Here is a 24,084-nt window from a genome sequence, read left to right on the forward strand (position 1 = left end):
ATAAAAATCTTGCCATTTACAAGTCAAGTTCTACAGATATACAGTATATAAAAATTATTAACTAGGCACTGAACTTGTGAAATTTAGCCAACAATAGTTATTTCAGAATATGAATAACAACTACACTAAATTCTGCATAAATTGTCATGAAAAACAATGATTACATATACTGCACATGTAATATTTATAAAACTTCTTATACTAATGAAATGAAAAGTTTGAGCAATCTATTTAGTAATAAACATATACCTGTGTATAAAGTGGAATGTAATCTTCATATACATTGTGCCACAGGTCATGAAGATCAGAAAACACAGAAATAAAGTCTTGAGAAGTCTTGGAAGGGGATTCCATTATACTATCCAGGAATCCAAGACCTGTGTTTGATGAGCTTGATTGACCACTGGAAAGGATACTGTTGAATTTCAAGACTGAACAGCTTTTTACAGGTATTCTGCTTCCTCTTGGGCTCTGTATTGGTCTGTAATCAAACATTTTAACAAGGCTAAGTGCTAGATCTAATTTGCTTCCATAAGCTGAAGAGCAAACAACATAGTTACATGACGAGCAGTGACACTTTGGATTCTCAATGACTGATTTTAATTTTTCTTCAGCTTTCTGAGAGTTGAGTCCAGGATCCTTGGTATCGGGAATGGATTCAACAGAATGCGCAGAAGACAAACGTTCCAAACCTTCTCCATCTAATAACACTTTGACATCCGCAGCCTCACATTCTGAAGTCTGAGAGATTGTTATCTGTTCATTGAAAGTACTTGTGCATGTAGATGAATATCCACAAGAGACATTTTGGACAATTTTCCTTGGTACTTTACAAACTGCTTCATAGTCAGAATCAGATACTCTTAAAGAAGAACAACTATGGCATTTTCTTGGAACAGATCCTGTCCCCTCAGAGTGTGGACATTGCTGTACTTCTTGATTGGGATCCTCCAATTCCGTCCAACATTCAAAACCAGAATACATAAAGTCTTCCTGGAGAAGGGCAGAATATGAGTACTGTACTTTTGGAAGGTCTGAAGTATTAGCAGTGTCCTCTTCTGATTTTGCCTCATGGCCATTTTCACTGTTATTTTTTCTGTATAGGCTAGCAAGGCAATGTTTAAGCCTATCTTTTTCAGAAATGAGCTTCTGTAAACGCTCTATCGAGAGAGCTTCTATGCGCGCAATCACAGTGTCAAATTTGTAGAAACGTTCTAGCATGAAAGCACATTTACTGCAGGCAAACTCAGGGTGACCATCGCGCAAGATCTCTTTACCCAAAACATGAGATAACACCACTTGAATATTAATTTTGGCAGTTATGTGAAAAATCCATCTGCGCTGGTTTCCACAAAGCTCCCTTCCACAAATCCTGCAAACATCCTTCATCTTTAGTTCTAACATTGAATTTTATCTCTAATGTTATAAATCCCACTCAAATTAGAGAGAAATGGAAGACTCTCCAAATAACAGCACTAAATGGCTCTTAATCAGAAGAGCATTGACATATGTATATATAACTCAGGCAGCAAAAGTCTGTGTTGTATGGTCTGTTAGCACTTTAGTTGAAAATGTGGGGGAAAAAATCCGTTCTTCCCCTACTTGGTCTTCAGTTAATCGTATATTTAGCTGTAGTAAAGAGAGATAGATAATTTTAATATCTAATGTACTAGTTTTCAATGATTTTAATACTGCGGCACAACCTTTACTTTCCACGTTAAAAATAACTAAATGATTAACACAAGCAAGCAAAAAGTATCAATACGCTGGTGGTTTAAAAAACAAATAATTAATGTATGACTGCATATTTGTGTGATTTACCATCCTTTATGTTGAACACCACCTAACTTGGAGTAAGATAAGGTTCATACAATGGCCCACTATGAATCTGTAGCTCCCTGCTGAGGCTTACTCTTCCATTAAAGGGCAAGAAAGAATATGTCTCATGGAGAGGCTAGTGGCAATCGACTCAAATCCTATATATATATATATATATATATATATAAATGATAAGTTATGGAAGGATGGCACCTTTAAGGTGTAAAAACAGATAATTGTGCATACCAGAAATAAGTACAATAACAGCTTATCTGTATATAGGCTCCTCAGTCATCCCAGGTGGTGATTTCCTTTGCTCGCAGAGACAAGATGCAAATATAGTATGTTCTATTAATAACTGCTGCATCACCACTCAATAGTAGGAAATAATAGAACATACTATCTTGTCCCTGCGAGCAAAGGAAATCACCACCTGGGATGACTGAGGAGCCTATATACAGATAAGCTGTTATTTTACTTATTTCTGGTACGCACACTACTACACTATTAATCTGCACAGTGTCTCACCTGATTTGCTGATATATGCTGCTATATGCTGATATCCACCTGCATTACTATTTTTCTCGGGATTTTATGGTCTCTGGACTCTCTGAGCTTACTCACTATATATACACAATTATCTGTTTTTACACCTGAAGGCGCCGTCCTTCCATAACTTATCATTTTGTTACCTCTTTTCGGTCTAACCATCTGATATTGGAGACTTGGCTGCCACACATACTTGTGGAGGTGTTTTGTTTATGTTTTATGTTTATTTATATCTTTGTTTTTGATGACTTTAGATTATCATTGTATTATCCATACATTGTGTAAAGCGCCAATCTGATATCGTGTTCTATTCCATATATATATATATATATATATATATATATATATATATATATATATATATATATATATATATTTTAGACATCACTCTTTATTTTTAGTAGTTCTACACTTTTTTATGCTCTAACCAATATATTATGGTAGTCTTTTTAAATAGTTTCTGTCTTTAAACATAGCTATGAGTTTCTAATTGCAAAAGGCTGCAGTTACCTTATGTAATAAAATACGTTACAGTCAACATGTTAAGGGCATTGGTTTTTTTTTAAATCATTTAATTGCAAGTAAACATGTATTTTATTATTTAACTGCTTGAACATTACAAATAACAATCATTTTTCATACTGGAATGTAACATGTTTGAAAGCAAAATTAATCCTGCTTTTTAAAAAAATGTATCAGGAAGTATTTGAGACTAAATCTAATCTTATTATAGATGTACAAAAATGTCCATGTGGTGAATTTAAAACAGACCTTTTAAAGGCCATAAAATAATACATTTCAGAACATACAATGGGTACTCACAAAGTTTGGTGACTAATATCGTTCAAAACCATGGACAGCATGGATGGAGGAGTTATATTATCCTCAACCCCAAGAGGTAGTCAGGTAAATCAATGGTTTGAAAATAATTTTAGTGTCAATTTTCAGAAAGCTTAAATATATATGTAAAATATATGTATCTACAAAGCATACATTTGTACGTTCATAAAAAAAAAAGATAAAACTAAATAGTGCATTATTTATCTATTAATTTACTGATCACCTGGGACATGAAATCCCTAAGTTGCTGTGACGTTTTAAAGATTGTCTGACAGGGAATTAGTGATCTAAACGTGATTACACAGTCATATATTAAATAACAACATAATGTTATTTTCATTGTAATCATTGTGATATAGATATATACAATTTGATCACACCAGTGACTTTAGATTGTCAAATGTGATGTTTGCAGAAATATACGTATTGTTCTATAGTTAACCTTTATAAATACATTTAAAGACGAATTATATATATCCGACGTTGATGTAAAAGTGAGAATAAGTAGGTATGTTTCCCAATCTACACAACAAAGAACACTAGTAACATACTAATTTCCGCTAATACATACAGTATCTAACGTGGCAGTACATTTTCTCCGGGCATTCTGCTACAGACAGCCCTTGTCTATCACACCCCGCCCCAAGGGTAGACGGATAATTCAGGGACCGCTTGTTCTTACATTGTTGCAGAGAGAGATGTCAAAACGTCTGGTACCTTCAGTCAATCTCCAAATGTTTCACCCCTCGATACTCTTCTGATCTCAATATGGCTGCATCAGCGGACCGAGGGATACTGGGAATTGTAGTCCAGGAAAAGAAATTCGGAGACAGACAATACGCATGTGCGCCGCTGTGATCATTTATTCTTATTGAACCAAATGAGATACATGTTACAGTATTTATCATTTGAATGCAGAGTGTGTATATTGTATATACAAATATGGCAACAGTATTTAATGTCAGGCAGCTATTTTATATCATAATATGTACTGTTCATAGGTGCGACACAAATTACGTTTGTAGCCGGTAGATGGCATAGAAAACCATCCTCATAGAAAGTAAATTACCGGTACGTGATATTGCATACCACATACAGGCCCTATTTATGCAGCACCGCATAATATGTACGATTCATTTGAATCCTCATAGCAAAGATGAGGATTGAAATAACACTTTTCACAACTTATTAAATTGCGTTTTATAGCAGACCCCACAGCCATCTATGGGGACTGCTATATATTTCTGGGAAAAATGCAAAGCAGCAGATATCTAAATGTGTGATGTACAGATAATAAATGTGCACACTCCTTAAATGTGTGTCGGCCCCTCGAAAACATCCGTTAAGGAGTGTGCAATTTAATGCAAAAAAATCATTGATAAATAGGCCCCACAGTCACAGGTTTATTTAACTATTTCAACTAATTTTATACAAATAAATAACATCAAATTTTGAACATAGCAACATCAGCAAAATATGTACAACAAATCTGTAGATAAGTACAGATAGCTCTCAAAATGGAAATGGCAATAAAACATATTTTAATAGGACATTTGGCAACCACGTTAGACAAAGTACTGTCTGTAGGCGCTGTGGCATTTGGTTTACCTATCTCTGCAATTTTTTCACTAGAAAGTCATTCATCTGACACCTGGTTAATAGTGGTGGAAAATGCTGTCTCAGGCATTGTTCTAGAATATTCTATATTGGGTTCAGATCTGGTGACTGAGTAGGCCATATAATATGAATAACATCAAAGTCATGCTGAGCAAACCATTGCTCTGTTGATGGGTACATACAGGAAGACATCTCTCTCAACAAGAGAAAAATGCTGCACCATAGGGTGAAGATGATCACTCAGTACTATTAAGTAACAATTACAAAACACCTAGCCTTTTAAGGGAATGACTGTCCACAAAGTATGCCGCATCGTTATGGAATCACCAGAACCTTTCACTGTTGAAAACAAGCAACAAGGCCTATAGTGTTCTTTAGATTGGTCCCCAGGCGTGGGCAGGGACAGACAGGCAGGGGGGCATATGCTCCCTGGGCTAGACAATAAAAGTGTATCTTGGTCCGCCTGGTGGACCAGTAGGAATGCAGTGCACAGCCTGCACAGGCTGCTTGCACCGCACTTCTGTAATGACAGTGCTACAGGACTCCTCCCCTAGACTTTGGAAGCCATGTAGCACTAAATCACTGTGTATTAGTCACCACAGTAGTCAGATTGCCCTTCCCTGCCTTGTTCTGGGGGTGGGAATTGGGATGAACGCCCTCCCCACCAGCACGCTGCTGCCATCAGTGCGTCCTCACTGACTGTCGGGCGTGACATTATCTGCATATAAGGCATGCTGAGAGGCGCCGCTGCAGAATAGGATAAGACATAAGATAAAGAATTGTGTTTATGCAGGGAGACAGTGTGATGAGGAGGACAGTAATGAGGGGCACAGTGTGATAAAGGGGGCACAGTGTTCTGAAGGGAGCAGTGTGATGAATGAGCTCAGTGGGATGAGTGGGATAGTAATGAGAGACACAGTGTGATGAGGGTAGAGATGGGCGGGCTCAGTTTCCTTGAAACCGAACCCACCCGAACTTAGGGGATCCGAGTACTGAGACGAGTCGGCTCTGTACTCTCGCGCCTATTCGGATTCCAAAACGAGGCAAAACGTCATCGCGCCGTCGTCGGATCTCGGATTTTGCGAGTTTTAGAATGAATAAATAGCCGCCTCCACGGCGATCTAGCGCCATTCGAGAGAGGGACAGAGTAGGGTTAGGTCGCAGGAATAGAGCAGTATAGAGGAGGCATTTTTCCGAATTTACACTACAAAGTGTTTGGGGTGTCATATCCCCCCTTCTAAAAAAGCTGTATTTGCTGACTGCTGAAATTGTAATATAGCAGCACTGTATATTTCTGAATTTGCACTACAAAATGTTTCTGACTGCTGAAATTGTAATATAGCACTGTATTGTTTAGCGTGGGCCTAGCAGGGATTAAACTGTATTTTTCTGAATTTGCACTACAAAGTGTTTGGGGTGTCATATCCCCCCTTCTAAACATCTGTCTTTTCTGACTGCTGAAATTGTAATATAGCACTGTATTGTTTAGGGAGGGCCTAGCAGGGATTAAACTGAATTTTTCTGAATTTGCACTGATAAGTGTAGGGTCTAATATACACCCAAAGACGAGTTCTCAATTGCTAACATTCAAAAATGAAGAGGAAGACAAGCAGGCTTGTCTGTAGAATTTGCAGGCAAATTCTACTGCGTTATATAGATAATACCCAAAGATGAGTGCTCAATTGCTAAGGGCTAGATTTACTAACGGGCGGTTTGCTCAACCCGCCGCTATTCGTCTAGTTTGCCGGCGGTTTTGCCATCGCCGATTTTACTAAAGGCAAAACCGCCGTCCAAACGACCAGAAATGACTTTTTTCTAAACCACCACTTTACAAACCGCCATCCCGATTTTAACAATGTTGAACATACAAACAGCCGGATTTACTATGGAGGGGTTTGTCAAACCACCGGAAAAACACCATTCAGAATAAAAGAACTGGTTGTGAGCGGCGAGATTGCTCAAACAGCATGCTGAGCTTAAGAGAAAGGCCCATTTCATGTCCAATGATTGCTCCATGAGTATTGTATATAGAAAATGGGCAAAGTGTAATGTAATTTCAGGGTACTTTTAAATTATTATTTTTTTTCCCTTTTTGATTGCAAATTAATTTCTGAAACCAACATAATCATAGTTAATTTTTTTAATCTTTTTTTAAAAGTCAACAATAATAATGGTGCCTATAAATAATCAAGATGCACAATGTGCAATTACATAGTGAACCCATAATTTAATGTTAATGTAATCCAAATGTGACAAAAACAAAAAGGTGTTTCTGACTGAAGAAATCACAGTTAATCACAGTTTATTGGGCAGCAGTTAATCATGATGCTTATAAAAAGGGTCCATCAAATGGTGTGGGTTTGTTGGAGAATGGCTTTTGCAGGGAATGTGGTGCATTCTTGCCAGTGTATGTTTGCAGCTTTTTATCTGATGAAGGCAGAAAGGCGGGAGGAGGAGGAGGATGGACAGCAGTTGGCATCTGTTCAGCGGAGCCTGCCCAGACCACGCACTCCACGTGCATTTACAGTGTGTTTAAATATGAATTCTTTGGCTGATGTGGACTTTGTACAAATGTTTCGGCTCAATTGCACTAACCTAATGAGACTTTATGAGCAAGTGAAGGATGATTTGGAGCCTACAACCAGTCGCTCTAATGCATTGTCAGGACTACACAAACTACTGTGTGCAGTTCACTTTTTGGCCACAGGTTCCTTTCAATCAGTGTCCTTCAGAGTTATTGGCATAACGCAGCCTACATTTTCAAGACATTTTGGACAGGTCCTAGTTGCCCTTAAAAGAGTTTTCCCTAGATATATCTGCTTTCCCAGTCAGGAGTCACAGTGGCTTGAGCTAAAGGTAGCTTTCTATAGGCTCTCGGGCATCCCAAATGTTGTGGGAGCTATAGATTGCACTCATATTGTCCTGAAACTAGGGATGTGCACCGGCGACTTTTGAGGTCTCGTGTTTTGTGTTTTGGATCCGGATTTTCGTTATTTTTGGGGTTCGGATTTGTCTCGCAAAACACTTGACGAAAGGTCTCGGTTCGGATTTAAGGTTTTGGATTCGGATTTTTTTTGAAAAAAACATAAAAAGTTTAAAAATCAAGTTTTTGGGCTTATTTTCACTCCTAGGCTATTATTAACCTCAATAACATTCAATAACAAGCATTTCCACTAATTTACAGTGTATTCTGAACACCTCACAATATAGTTATTAGTCCAAAACGTTGCAACAAGGTATCTTTCTGGACTGCGTAGAGGAGTGGGTCACCACAATATATATTAAAAACCCTGAACTTTTATGATTCGCACCAATAAATGTACCTGGACTGCGTAGAGGAGTGGGTCACCACAATATATATTAAAAACCCTGAACTTTTATGAATCGCACCAATAAATGTACCTGGACTGCGTAGAGGAGTGGGTCACCACAATATATATTAAAAACCCTGAACTTTTATGATTCGCACCAATAAATGTACCTGGACTGCCTAGAGGAGTGGGTCACCACAATATATATAATAAGAAAACCATCAACTTGTATGATTCGCACCAATAAATGTACCTGGACTGCGTAGAGGAGTGGGTCACCACAATATATATTAAAAAGTAAAAACCCTGAACTTTTATGATTCGCACTGTCATGTGCAAGCTAATGTTTAGGCATAAATCTGCAAATATATGTTTGTGTATTACTTCCTAGAAATAGTGTGACCTGGTTCTCTTAGAAGCTGTTAGATCAATGGGTTTTGTGGATGTTAAACCACACAGGGGGGTTGGTAGATAAGTATAGCACCTTATACCATTTATGGCAGGATGGCAAATGTGAATGCCTTTGAGGAGATCTCTTGCAAGACAATGAAATCTCACACATGTTTGGGAGGCCCCAGACAGGCCGACTGCAGAGACTGGGTTGTATGTTAATGACAGATTCAAGCTGAATAAGGACACAGGAAAAGATCATATCATTTTCTCCAATATCATACATACCAGAGGCATGTGTGGTATGCAGATGAAGGGAAACTTAGGACCTGTTGTGTGAAGGTAAAATCATGTTCGTAAACCATACTGTTGAAAAGTTAGGACGGTGTAAAGAAAACTTGACTTAGAGGTATTCAAACAACAAAGTCATAAGACCCTAATTTGCATTCTCCCCTCCTGTTGGTTCTGACCTCACAGGGAAGGGGGCTGGGGGGCCCTGTAGCTGGGTTTTAAAAACTGTACTGAAAATGTAACTCCTGGTTCTTCTTCTGAGGGAGTAATTGAAGAGGTTCCATTTTTTCCTGCTCCTCCCGGCACCACAAACTTGATTCTAAGTGAGGTATCAATTCTGTGTTTTATCCTTTTTATTTTATAAGAAACAATTGCACTATATTTGTATGTCATTTTATTATCTTTTTATCTTAAGCATTGTGGATGTGTCTTCCATATTAAATTACACTTAATAAGTTCTAGTCTCTGTGTTCTTATGAATTCACGCGACAGTTTGGTCCAGACGCTACCTAATTGAAACTGTGCAAACCTTGTGGTTTAAGTGAACTCTGATTAAAGTAAATTGTGTTGGATTAATGCTAGGGAGAACCGAAGGCTTCCTAAATAAGAGTGTCAGCTCTTATCCGAAAAAACCTTGGTGGTGGTAATTAGTATCGCAAAGCTAGTGTGTGGCATAGATAGGGAAGTATTTAATCATTTTAGACATACCAAGTGGTTGTTGTGTGGTTAACCCTGTGTCACGTAAGCGTCACGCAGACTCAGGTGAGTGCTGTTCGTGACAAATTGGTGGCAAGCTTGTGGGATATATTTTTAATTTTTTTTTTAAGAACTTAAGTGAATTAGGGTTGTGTGATCCCTGAGAGAGGAAATACAGACTAATTCACCAGAGACTGAACTCAATGCTTAAAACATTATAAGACATACAGCAATTGTTTCTTTCCCTCCCCTTCTCTTTTTTTTTCTTATCTTTTTTTATTTGGCATTAAGCGGAGGAGATGGCGGCTGCATATAAACGCTTGACAAAGGAGGCGCTGATTTCAGACTGTGAGGATGGAGGAATTCCCACCAGTGGCAAAAGCAAGGAGCAATTGATTGAAGCTCTTGTGCAGAGGGATCAGCAACTCACAGCTGTGTCCGAGGAAGAGAATAGCCAGAACTCAGAAGTGGACCTGACTGTGGGTATTCCTCAAAACCAGGGACTGTTAATTTCGGATGATTCTAATGGTTCATGTGTGGACACTGCTATGGATGTTTATTTGCAAACTGCCCTAAAATATTTGGGCCCAGCGGACATTACAACTAAAATGCAACTCATACAGCAGTTCCAGGAGAAGGAAGCTGCTGACCGTCAGGAGAGGCGTGCTGCTATGGAGGCAGCAGAGAGGCACGCTGCTATGGAGGCAGCAGAGAGGCGCGCTGCTATGGAGGCAGCGGAGCGCCAAGCAGAGCGACAGGCAGAAAGAGAATCTGCCGAGCGAGAGGCAGAGAGGAGATATGAGCTGGAGCTTGCGAAGCTCAAACGCCAGCCAGAGACCAGAGATGCTGGTATTAGCAGACCCCGTCCTGAGAATTTCCCTGTATTGGAAAAAGATGGGGATTTGGATACTTTTTTGCGAAGTTTTGAAAAGACATGCAGACAGTATGGACTGGCCAAAGATCAGTGGGCACAATATTTAACCCCTGGTTTGCGAGGTAAAGCATTAGAAGCCTTTGCAGATCTTCCACCTGAGATGGACGGAAATTATGAGGCAATCAAAAGTGCCCTGTTGCAACGCTTTAACATCACCCCAGAGGCGCATAGGCAGAAATTCAGAGATTTAAAACGCAGTGCCTCTGACACATATTTAGGACTTGTGGCCCAGCTGTGTGCTTCATTCAAACAGTGGGTTGGAGGGCTACAGATCACCACCTTTGATGCTCTGCAAGATTTGATGATCCAGGAGCAGTTTCTGACTTTGTGCCCAGCTGATGTGAAGGAATGGGTAGTGGATCGTGATCCTACATCATCTGCGGAAGCAGCTAGACTGGCTGACAAGTACACTGTCACCCGGGCACCTGCAGCTAAAAGAGGAACTTTTGTGCCAGGGCAGTCGGCCTGGAAAGGGGGCCGGCCAGGAGGATCAACGCCACCCCCCTCAACGCCATCACCCACTGTTTCTTCATCTTTTGGGAGGGTTGGGGCAAAGCCTGCTGTGGGAGACACCCGCAGGTGTTTTGTGTGCAACCAGGTGGGGCACATTAGTACCGCTTGTCCAGAGAAGAAGACCAGTTCACCCTCCGCTGGGCGGGTACCTTCCCTGCAATCTTCACCAGCTGTCCTGTGTGTTGCAGGACCAGAAGGGGGCCGGAAGGACAACATACAAACAGTCACTGTGGGTGACAAGGTAACTGTGGGGTTAAGAGACACTGGTGCGGATGTTACATTAGTACATTCAGAACTGGTAGGGTTAGAGGACTTCATTCCAGGAAAATGTATTTCTGTGAAAGGGGTTGGTGGAATTCACCTAACTGTACCTGTAGCCAAAGTTTACCTTGATTGGGGTGCTGGAAGAGGTATAAGGGATGTCGGGGTCTCAGATAATATGCCTATAGATGTGTTACTGGGGACAGATTTAGGAAGAATGTTGTCTCAGTATGTCTGTAATGACGATGTCAATGCCACCCCTGTTACTGTGTCAGAATCAACTGAAAGTACCCAAGTTTGTTCCCAGGTAGCAGGAGGTGACAAGGAAAAGGTCTGTTCAATTGCACCTGAAATGTGTAAACCAGGATGTGACAGGGACAGGGAATGTCCTATTATATCTGATGTAGGTAATGATGCTAATGTCACTGTGTTAGAATCAGCTGAGAATACCAACGTTTGTTCCCAGGCAGCAGGGTGTGACAGGGAACGGAAATGCCATATTATACCTGAAGTGTGTAATGATTTTAATGCCGCCCATGTTACAGTACCAGAACCTGCTGAGAGTAACCATGTTTTGTCCCAGGCACCAGGAGGTGACAAGGAAAGAGAATGTATTATTGTACCTAATGCGAATAATGAGGATAATGCCAATAACAGTATTGGGTTAGAATCCAAACCTGTCTTCACACTGACATCTTGTCATGGGATAGGGACAGCGGACATTGTTATTGCAGATATTGGCATTAATACTGGTGTAAATATTATGCTTACTAGAAATGGGACAGATGCCCATGTGATTACTTCTGTTGTGCTAGAGAAAGACAATGTTTCTACCCAGGTAATATGCCCAGAAGATGCTGTACAAGGTAACTGGGAGGGCGGGCAGGGTGAAGATGTATATTCTGTGCCTGAACCAGCTGCACACAGAGCTGGTGAGCATGGGGCGGAGACACCTAGTCCTGATCAACGGGAAATAGCGAGTGACAGCAATCCTTACCTTGCTGCTGGGACCTGTAGTTCGAATGTTCACCACTCAGATCTACATCTGAGTTCTGACCATTCACTTGAGTTTTCTATAGAGACAGGGGGGTCAGTGGCTAGCCCACTCTCACTTAGCCAGCCGTCTAACAGCTTAGAGGAGGTAGATGAGGGGCCCAAACTCCCTGTTACTCTACACCCCCAGATAGATGAGTCCAAGAGGGAGGGGAGCATCCTGTTCCGTAGCCCCCAAGATAAGAATTGCATAGTGTGTCCCCACCTAGAAGTGCAGTGTCAGGAATCCCAGGCCATTGTTCCCTTAGGCTTTAACTTAGAGGACATGAGAATTAGAGACAAAGTGCACACTGCAACAGGGTTGGTACATGAGAACATGACGCAGGCCCAGACAAGCCAGAAGCAGTGGTATGATCCCCCTGCCAGGATGATAGAGAGAAATTTTCATGATAATCTGTTGAAGGCTCCTAATGACAGTGATGCGTGTGCCCTGACCGTCTGTAGATTGCCAGATGAGGGGAAGAAGGACTTGCCATTGGATCTAGTAGCTGCAGCGCAAGGGATAGGACCCTTTAAGAATACAGAGGTTAGCCCACAGATATTGCCAGACCAGAAGTCCCAGCTGTCTGAGATATGTAACCCCTTTTTAACCCTTCTCCCCAGAGAACCTATTGAGACCCGGCTAACAGCTATTCCATTTGAACCAGGTGGGATCTGTGGGAGATGGCTTGGGCAATGACCTGTCAGTCAATCCCCATGCCATCTCTTAAAAGGGGAAGGTGTCATGTGCAAGCTAATGTTTAGGCATAAATCTGCAAATATATGTTTGTGTATTACTTCCTAGAAATAGTGTGACCTGGTTCTCTTAGAAGCTGTTAGATCAATGGGTTTTGTGGATGTTAAACCACACAGGGGGGTTGGTAGATAAGTATAGCACCTTATACCATTTATGGCAGGATGGCAAATGTGAATGCCTTTGAGGAGATCTCTTGCAAGACAATGAAAGCATTGTGGATGTGTCTTCCATATTAAATTACACTTAATAAGTTCTAGTCTCTGTGTTCTTATGAATTCACGCGACAGTTTGGTCCAGACGCTACCTAATTGAAACTGTGCAAACCTTGTGGTTTAAGTGAACTCTGATTAAAGTAAATTGTGTTGGATTAATGCTAGGGAGAACCGAAGGCTTCCTAAATAAGAGTGTCAGCTCTTATCCGAAAAAACCTTGGTGGTGGTAATTAGTATCGCAAAGCTAGTGTGTGGCATAGATAGGGAAGTATTTAATCATTTTAGACATACCAAGTGGTTGTTGTGTGGTTAACCCTGTGTCACGTAAGCGTCACGCAGACTCAGGTGAGTGCTGTTCGTGACACGCACCAATAAATGTACCTGGACTGCCTAGAGGAGTGGGTCACCACAATATATATAATAAGAAAACCATCAACTTGTATGATTCGCACCAATAAATGTACCTGGACTGCGTAGAGGAGTGGGTCACCACAATATATTAAAAACCCTGAACTTTTATGAATCGCACCAATAAATGTACCTGGACTGCGTAGAGGAGTGGGTCACCACAATATATTAAAAACCCTGAACTTTTATGAATCGCACCAATAAATGTACCTGGACTGCGTAGAGGAGTGGGTCACCACAATATATATAATAAGAAAACCATCAACTTGTTTGATTCGCACCAATAAATGTACCTGGACTGCGTAGAGGAGTGGGTCACCACAATATATTAAAAACCCTGAACTTTTATGAATCGCACCAATAAATGTACCTGGACTGCGTAGAGGAGTGGGTCACCACAATATATATAATAAGAAAACCATCAACTTGTTTGATTCGCACCAATAAATGTACCTGGCCTGCGTAGAGGAGTGGGTCACCACAATATATTAAAAACCCTGAACTTTTATGAATCGCACCAATAAATGTACCTGGACTGCGTAGAGGAGTGGGTCACCACAATATATATAATAAGAAAACCATCAACTTGTTTGATTCGCACCAATAAATGTACCTGGACTGCGTAGAGGAGTGGGTCACCACAATATATTAAAAACCCTGAACTTTTATGAATCGCACCAATAAATGTACCTGGCCTGCGTAGAGGAGTGGGTCACCACAATATATTAAAAACCCTGAACTTTTATGAATCGCACCAATAAATGTACCTGGACTGCGTAGAGGAGTGGGTCACCACAATATATATAATAAGAAAACCATCAACTTGTTTGATTCGCACCAATAAATGTACCTGGACTGCGTAGAGGAGTGGGTCACCACAATATATTAAAAACCCTGAACTTTTATGAATCGCACCAATAAATGTACCTGGACTGCGTAGAGGAGTGGGTCACCACAATATATTAAAAACCCTGAACTTTTATGAATCGCACCAATAAATGTACCTGGACTGCGTAGAGGAGTGGGTCACCACAATATATATAATAAGAAAACCATCAACTTGTTTGATTCGCACCAATAAATGTACCTGGACTGCCTAGAGGAGTGGGCACTGGGCACCACAATAAAATATATAAAAAACCTTCAACAGGTCTGCATTACACTACACATACGGCTGCTCCTCCATCCTCTCCATCATATACATGTTGGAGTTTTAGCGTGTGACAACCTCTTGTTTTTGATAATGTCAGTGCATTTTGAATATTTTTCAATTTGCCCCACACCACTGAATGTACTTTATCTATGATACGCATCTATCTATCTTGACTGCGTAGTGTGGTGGCCCCGGTACACAATTTGGTACCGAGGCCACAATATAATTAAAAAACCCTCCACGTGTCAGAATTCCACCAAACAAGTATCTGGACTGCGTAGTGGGGTGGCCCCGGTACCCAATTTGATACCGGGGCCACAATAAAATAAATACACCCTCCACGTGTCAGAATTCCACCAAACAAGTATCTGGACTGCGTAGTGGGGTGGCCCCGGTACCCAATTTGATACCGGGGCCATAATACCTCCTCCAAACATGGTACAGACAATTCGTCATTGAGATCCCATCAAGTATGTTAAAGACAGACAGGGTCGAAGTGTTATTGGTTGACTTTGTAAACCAAAAAACTGTCCCTGTTGCACATAGTCGTGCAATGAAGACTGACTTTTTCATTTAAAGGCACCATCTTTCAAGTGTAGTGTTTGTAAGTCTAAGTCATATTATACTTTTGGTAAAATTGGTTTATTTTGTTCCTCTTTATGGTAACTACTAATAGAATTAAAGTATTAAATAGAAGCGGCAGTTCCTCTTTATGGTAATTAGTAATAGAATTAAAGTATTAAATAGAATTAAAGTATGAAATAGAATTAAAGTATTAAATAGAATTAAAGTATGAAATAGAGTGGTATAGAGTTGTAGTGTGGTATAGATAGAGTGGTCCCCACAATATAATAATAAAACCCTCAACTGGTCTGAATTCCACCAAACAATTATCTGGACTGCGTAGTGTGGTGGCCCCGGTACACAATTTGGTACCGAGGCCACAATATAATTAAAAAATTGGGCATCAACTGTCACCGTTGTTTAATATCTGATACACCTAAATATGGACTGCACAGTGGAGTGGCCCCGGTAGTAAATTTGGTGCCGGGGCCACAATACCTCCTCCAACTTCCAAGTGTAGTGTTTATAAAGACAGACAGCGTCGAAGTGTTATTAGTTGACTTTCTTAACCCTAAAATTGTCCCTGTTGCAAATATTCGTGCAATGGACAGTTACTTTTTTATTGAAAGACTCAAGCTTTCAAGTGTAGTGTTTATAAAATATAAACAACAATACAGTAGTTTTAGAGCACGTCAATACCTCTTGTTTTAAATTATGACAGGGCATTTTACTTTTGGTTTAATTTCTTGAATTTTTTTAAATTTGGTTTTACTTTTTGAACATGGCAAACGACTGTTGATTGGTCATATAATGCAAAAAAAAAAGGTCCAAGATGGAATTGTCCTTGGGCCCTCACACCCACCCTTATGTTGTTGAAATAGGACATGCACACTTTAACAAACCAATCATTTCAGCGACAGGGCCTACCAAACAACTTTGGCTGAAATGATTGGTTTGTTTGGGCCCCCACACCAAAAAAGCTATTCATCTCTCCCTGTACAGACTAAACAGGCTCTACTGAGGCAAGATGTCGTCCTCATCCTCAACCTCTGATTCCTCTCCCCCTACAGTGTGTACTTCCTCCTCATCACACATTATCAATTCGTCCCCGCTGGACTCCACAACCACAGGTCCCTCTGTAGTATCTGGAGGGCAGTGCTGTACTTCATTGAGGAATTGACTATTCATTTTTATAAACATCATTTTTTCAACGTTCTGAGGAAGCAACCTCCTTCGCCGCTCACTGACCAGGTTCCCCGCTGCACTAAAAACTCTTTCCGAGTACACACTGGAGGGGGGACAACTCAATTAAAATAGAGCCAGTTTGTACAGGGGCTTCCAAACTGCCTTTTTTTCCTGCCAGTAACAATATGGACTGTCTGACATGTCTACTTGGATGGTGTCAGCAAAGTAATCATCCACAATTTTTTCTATTGTGACAGCATCCAATGCAGCGAGAGTAGACATGTCTGCAATGGTTGGCAGGTCCTTCAGTCCGGACCAGATGTTATCAGCATCCCCGCCAGTGCCTCTTTTGGGAAAACTGAGCTTTTTCCTCGCAGCCATAGATGTGGAAGAAAATGAGGGTGGAGCTGTTGGCATGTCACGGTCCTCTTCAGAGGACAATCTCCTGACCAGCAGGTCTTTGCACCGCTGTAGACTTGTGTCCGCCGGAAACAGAGACACAACATACGCTTTAAACCGAGGATCGAGCACGGTGGCCAGAATGTATTCCTCTGACTTTAAAAGAGTGACCACCCTCGGATCCTGGCAAAGCGTACGAAGGGCTACATCCACAAGAGCTACATGCTTGGTGTAATCGCAATGGCTTACCAGCTCCTCCCTCACTTTCTCCAGCTGCTTCTGCAACAGCCTGATCAGGAGAATGACCTGACTCAAGCTGGCAGTGTCGGAACTGACTTCTCGTGTGGCAAGTTCAAATGGCTGCAGAACCTTGCACAACACGGAAATCAGTCTCCACTGCGCTTGACTGAGGCGCATCCCCACTCCTTTGCCTATGTCGTAGGTGGCTGTGTAGGCCTGAATGGCCTTTTGCCGCTCCTCCATCCTCTGCAGCATATAGAGGGTGGAGTTCCAGCGCGTCACAACCTCTTGTTTGAGGTGATGGCAGGGCAGGTTCATGCTTTTTTGATGTGCCTCTAGTCTGCGGTAGGCACTGGCTGAATGCTGAAAGTGTCCAGCAATTTTGCGCGCCACCGCAAGCATCTCCTGCACACCCCTGTCACTCTTGAGGTAATGCTGCACCACCAAATTAATGGTGTGGGCAAAACATGGGACGTGCTGGAAATTGCCCATATTTAATGCCCGCACAATGTTACTGGCATTGTCTGACACCACAAATCCCCATGAGAGTCTAAGTGGGGTAAGCCACTGGGAGATAATTTCCCTCATTTTCTCTAATATGTTGTCAGCGTTGTGCCTCTTATTAAAGCCTGTAATACACAATGTTGCCTGCCTTTGCACGAGCAGCCATTTTGTAGTTGCTGCTACTGATGCAGCTGTTGCTGTTGCTGCGGAAGGGGATGCATCTACCCAGTGGGCTGTCACAGTCATATAGTCCTTCGTTTGCCCAGAACCACTTGTCCACATGTCCGTGGTTAAGTGGACAGTGGGTACAACCGCATTTTTTAGAGCACTGAGGACACTTGATCGTACTTCTCTGTACATTTTTGGTATCGCCTGCCTAGTGAAGTGGAATCTCGACGGGATTTGGTACCGGGGACACAATACCTCCATCAACCCTCGAAATCCCACTCCACTAATGGCGGACACCGGGCACACGTCTAACACCAACATTGCAGTTACAGCCGCAGTTATACGCTTTGCAATAGGGTGACTACTATCGTATTTTGTGGTCATGGCAAACGACTGTTGGACGGTCAATTGTTTTGTGAAAGACTTAGCGGTCTTACGACTTCCCCTCTGGGAAGATGACCGACTAACAGCAGCAACAGCAGCAGTGGCAGTAGTAGGCGTACCGCTGCAGGATTCCTCGGATGAATCCCGTATTGAGGAGGACTCAGTCTGGCTGCTGACTTGGGCTGCAGGACTGAATCTGATGGAGATTGTGGAGGAAGTTGACGAGGAGGGTGTTGCTGGTGTGTATCCAACTGGACCACGGGATTTAGGTGTCCCTGTACCGATGAGGGTCCTAGCCCCAGTTCCTGAACTAACCACTGAACTATGAAGGTTATTCAGGTGACGTATAAGGGAGGATGTTCCTAGGTGGGCAAGATCCTTACCCCTGCTTATTTGAGCTTTACATAAGCTACATATGGCCATACATTGGTTGTCTGGATTTGGATAAAAATAACTCCAGACCGAAGAGGTGCATTTTTTGGTCTTCTGACCAGGCATGACGATGGGCTTTTTCATCCCATGGACATCAGCTGTTTCCCCCCCTGGTGCCTCATTTACAATAACCACATCACCATCCTCATCATCAAGTTCCTCCACAGCGCCAGCTACATCATCAATAGCCTCCTCCCGAGCCACCTCTTCCCGTACAGTGATGGGAAGGTCAGGCTTGACAACCACCAACATCCTTGGACTCGCCTTGTGGATTTGTGATAATTTCTCTTTAGAAGGCAGAGTTGTTTGCTGTTTTGTTGCTGACAGCATAACTCTCTTCAATTTTTTGTAGGGGGGGGGGGAGGAGGAGGAGGGCTAAGATCCGTGGGTGAAGCTGAACCACTAGTCATGAACACGGGCCAGGGCCTAAGCCGTTCCTTGCCACTCCGTGTCGTAAATGGCATATTGGCAACTTTACGTTTCTCCTCAGATGATTTTAAGTTTCTCTTTTTGCTACTTTTTCTTAACTTGGGCTTTTTGGATTTTACATGCCCGGTACTACGAGATTGGGCATCGGGCTTGGAAGACGACGTTGATGGCATTTCATCGTCTATGTCATGACTAGTGGCAGCAGCTTCAGCATTAGGAGGAAGTGGGTCTTGATCTTTCCCTACTTTATCCTCCAAATTTTTGGTCTCCATTATATGTAGCACAAGATACTGCAGAATGTGTGAACTTGGTAATATTGCAGTACCAATGGACTTATACTGCTGTATTGGTTTTGCAAATTTGGTTATAATTATTATATATATTTTTTTTTTTTAAATTTTTTATTTTTTTTTACTTTTTTTTTATTTTTAAAAAACTTGGGAATAATGGGGAAATAACTATGCCCTTAGAAGCACAGAGCACAGGACACAGCACCACTGGACTGAACAGGACACGGCACAGGACCCAGCAGCACTACGGAACTCAGCAGGACAGAGCACAGGACACAGCACCACTGGACTGATACTGCAGAATGTGTGAACTTTGTAATATTGCAGTACCAATGGACTTATACTGCTGGATTGGTTTTGCAAATTTGTTTATAATTATTATATATTTTTTTTTTTTTTCAAATTTTTTATTTTTTTTTACTTTTTTTTTATTTTTTAAAAACTTGGGAATAATGGGGAAATAACTATGCCCTTAGAAGCACAGAGCACAGGACACAGCACCACTGGACTGAACAGGACACGGCACAGGACCCAGCAGCACTACGGAACTCAGCAGGACAGAGCACAGGACACAGCAGCACCACTGGACTGATACTGCAGAATGTGTGAACTTTGTAATATTGCAGTACCAATGGACTTATACTGCTGGATTGGTTTTGCAAATTTGGTTATAATTATATATATTTTTTTTATAATTTTTAATTGTAATTTTTTTTTTACTTTTTTTTTATTTTTTAAAAACTTGGGAATAATGGGGAAATAACTATGCCCTTAGAAGCACAGAGCACAGGACACAGCACCACTGGACTGAACAGGACACGGCACAGGACCCAGCAGCACTACGGAACTCAGCAGGACAGAGCACAGGACACAGCACCACTGGACTGATACTGCAGAATGTGTAAACTTTGCAATATTGCAGTACCACTGGACTTTTACTGCTGAATGTGTGAACTTGGTAATATTGCAGTACCAATGGGCTTATACTGCAGGATTGGTTGTGCAAATTTTGTGGTAATTAAAAAAAATTAAAGTAGTTTTTGGTATTTTTTTAAATAACTTTTTTTTATTTTTTTAAACACAGGGGAATATTGGGGAAATAACTATGCCCTTAGAAGCACAGAGCACAGGACACAGCACCACTGGACTGAACAGGACACAGCACAGGACCCAGCAGCACCACTGACCTCAGAAGGACAGAGCACAGCACACAGCACCACTGGACTGATACTGCAGAACACAGCACAGCACAGCACAGCACAGCACAGCACAGAACTAAACAGCACAGCACAGAACTAAACAGCACAGCACGAGATCTACCAGGACAGAGGACCACCTAACACACCCTCCCTCTACCCTGATCAATGCCCGAGTGAAGATGGCGGCGACTAGCGGGGAATTTATAGGATCCGAGTATCGCGAGATCCGACAACGGGATTATGAGTCAGAGCCTCAGTTTCAGATTTGAATTTGGCGCCAATACCCGGATCTGTCTCGGATCTGACTCGGATCCGCAACGTTCGGGTGGGCTCGGATTTCATAAATCCGAGTGCGCTCATCCCTACCTGAAACCACCTTACCACAGGGCATCGACATCACTACCACTCCCTAAATGTGCAGGTTGTCTGTGATGCTAACATGCGTACAATGAGTGTTTTGGCAGCCTATCCTGGGTCATGTCATGACGCCTTTATCCTAATACAGTCTACTCTTTATGCCAAATATGAAAGTGGTGAAATGCCGGAGGGATGGCTTTTGGGTATGTACTTACCATTTTTTTTATTTCCCTTATCCTTCTCAGATATGCCTCACATGTGCTAACTGCTGTACAACATGCTCCATTAAATGGTAGCTTTTGTTTTATTATAGGAGATTCAGGATATGGGTGTCGGCCCTGGCTGATGACTCCTCTGCTGCATCCTCAGACTCCTGCACAGCACAAATATAATGAGGCACACGTAGCCACTAGAGGTGTGATACAGCGTACCTTTGGACTATTGAAAACCAGGTTCAGGTGCCTTGATAAATCGGGTGGTGTGCTTATGTATGCACCTGAAAAGGTGTCTGATATTGTGCTGGCTTGCTGTCTGCTACATAATCTGGCTTTACAACAACTTAACCCACCGATTATTGCAGTAGACAGTGAACAAGTAGTGGTCCGTGTTCCATCTGGTGATGTGCAGACTACAGAGGGGGAGGCAGATTAGAGACCGTCTCATTGCAAACTACTTTACATGTAAGTGCATACTAGAAAAATAATTTTTTTGGAAAAAATGTGTTTGATGTATGATGAGCAATGGTTTAATTTTTTTTTTTTTTTTTTAGAGTTTGAAAGCTTGAAACAGACTATAGTGTGTACTCCTCATGTGGTAATTTTGCAAATCACTGGTAACTTACAGACATGTCAATGTGTAAGTGGCATTTGTGCATTGTTTTTTTTGTAAGCAGTATACTAGTGTTTAATTGGCAGAAAAGAAAGACTGTTTGCATTGAAATGTAACCACATTTATTGCAGTAGTAAGCATAAACTATAAATGAACATTGCATAAACATGCACTAAAATGTACAAACTGTATTTGTGATACGCGTAACTGTGGAGTAACAGGCTGCAAATTATGAAACATTTTGAACAACGCTCAAAAATGTACATGAGTTGTATTGTAAAAAATGGTTTTTAAGCATCTTTTACTTGACCAGCAAACATTAGGCCACCTACGCCTTTTGGCAGGTACATCTGCGACTCTGGAGACACTTTCTCCTCTCCCTCGGCCACCCCTGGTACGAGCACCTCTCCTTGGAGATGTACTTTGTATGGAGCGATTAGGCGTGCTAGCCAAACTGGTTGTGGCCGATGACATTGGCAAAGGAAAGCGTAACATTATATCATGGTGAATTTTGCCTGCCATCCTATTGACGTTTGCATTCACCTCCCTTACTGTTGTGTGTAAGGCCTCCACAGCACCAGTCATTTGTATCATGGTGACATTTGACTGTTCTATAGCTGCATCTATATGATTTAAACCTGCAGGGATTTGACTATTACTGCGGTGTGCATGCCTCAAATGACCAACAATATGTGACATATGTCTGGTTTGGCTGTACATGAACTGGGATTGCAGTAACTAAAATTTGGCAATTGATTGGGTAATTTCTCGCCCTGTATCCAGTGGAGGAGGTGCAGTTTGCTGGTCTTCTGTGTGTTCCGCAGGGCCAGTTGTTTGATCCTGGAGGTCAGACACGGGGGCATCAACCACTTGTAGGGTGATTAATCTGCAATCCTCTGTGTGCGGTGACATTTGCACGGACTGCCGCTGACCTGGCTGATATGATGACGTTTCTGTGGTGAAATAACCAAGGTAAGTATATAGGATATAAAATGTTTGTAAATTGCATTCTGGACACTGGACAAAAAGACATAACCTTTTAAAACTACAGAATGTTTACCAATGTCTACCTTCCTGATTAGTTGTCCTATGTGACCTGCTTAAGGATGCTAGGCATCTTTTTTTTTTAAATACAATCTCATTTAGCCTATGTGTTTGGGTGAGGGGATAGAAAAGCAAATTAATTTTATTCCAAAATATGATGGTGCTGGCAGCAAAATGTTGAAAGACAGTGATTTTGGGTAAGCTATTACTATTTTAGTTCTCCCTCTGTGTAGTACATGAAGTTTTTTTGCAAACCATATATAAAGCAAGCAATATAACATTTACACCAACATTTTCAAAGAAACAAATTCTAACACCATTGTTTCTCCCCCAAACAGACTACACGCACCTGCTTGTTCTTCAGGGGCAGAATCCCTCACAGAAGGTGGAGGAGTAGACCTTGAACTCGGAGTGGAGTCTCTTACAGGAGATTTTGGATGTGTTAGAAAAAGCAGACACTGTATTAGCAGTGACAATCATTTAGACATGTATACAGTATACTTTGATAATGTGCTTTTAAAATACAATTACAATTTTGAAAAAATTCATGTGTACTTGCAAAACAGTTATAGTAAAAATTGCAAACAACTCACCAGCTGGTTGTCCAAAAGAAGGTGCATCCGTGTCCTGGACATTGACCCCCTCTACAATTTCCCGGGGCAGTATCTGCCGCAGCTCCTCCTCATATGTGGTATATTCCACACAAAGTGGTGGTCCACCACCTGTTCCTCTTGCTGCCTTCCTTTCCTCAGCCATTTTTTCTTCCAGTCTCCGCTTTATGTCTGAAAAGCGTTTGCGGCAGTGAGCCACTGACCGCTTTAATGGTCCCACTGCATTCACGGCCTCACATATTTTTGACCACAATTGATGTCGCTGCCTGAGCGGAGTACGGGCTGCAAGGCTCCCTAAAATTATCTGGTAACAGGGAACAATATTGTGCACTAACACACAATTCTCATCATGAGAAAATCTAACATTCCTCCCTGACTTTGTCTACCTGCCCTGTCCTGTCTTCTCTAACCCTTCCTCACCTTCCTCTTTCCCCTCCAGCTCCATCTCCCTCTCCTCACCCTCTGCCCCCCTCCTATCTCTGGCCATAATCTCCAGTAAAACAGAAAAACAAGTAACACTGAACTACTGACAAACACAAAAGACAAACTATACTAACTAAGGAAACACGCACAACACACTCACACACAAGTAACAGATACAAAGGACTAGACAATTACCAAAAAAATAAGACAGAAATTAATTCAGAAAATAAAGGCACAACAATGTA

The 24,084-nt window shown here is 41.6% G+C and overlaps 1 protein-coding gene across 7 annotated transcripts in view; it reads right to left on the reverse strand.

The window, feature by feature from the left end:
- The window catches only part of PDE4DIP (phosphodiesterase 4D interacting protein), a 309,241-nt gene that overhangs the window by 159,886 nt on the left and 125,271 nt on the right, over window positions 1-24,084 (reverse strand). For 2 of the 7 annotated variants that reach the window (XM_075182733.1, XM_075182729.1), the window contains exons 1-2: window positions 3,890-3,994; window positions 250-1,629 (exon numbers count right to left, since the gene is read on the reverse strand). The exons of 1 other annotated variant lie outside the window; for it this stretch is intronic. In XM_075182733.1, the coding sequence (XP_075038834.1) occupies window positions 250-1,404 (1,155 nt within the window). In that variant the 5' untranslated portion in view covers window positions 1,405-1,629; window positions 3,890-3,994. 4 more of the 7 variants (XM_075182732.1, XM_075182731.1, XM_075182736.1 and 1 more) reach the window with 4 other exon arrangements.

The sequence above is a fragment of the Mixophyes fleayi genome, chromosome 8 (assembly GCF_038048845.1).
Source record: "Mixophyes fleayi isolate aMixFle1 chromosome 8, aMixFle1.hap1, whole genome shotgun sequence".
Taxonomy (NCBI): domain Eukaryota; kingdom Metazoa; phylum Chordata; class Amphibia; order Anura; family Limnodynastidae; genus Mixophyes; species Mixophyes fleayi.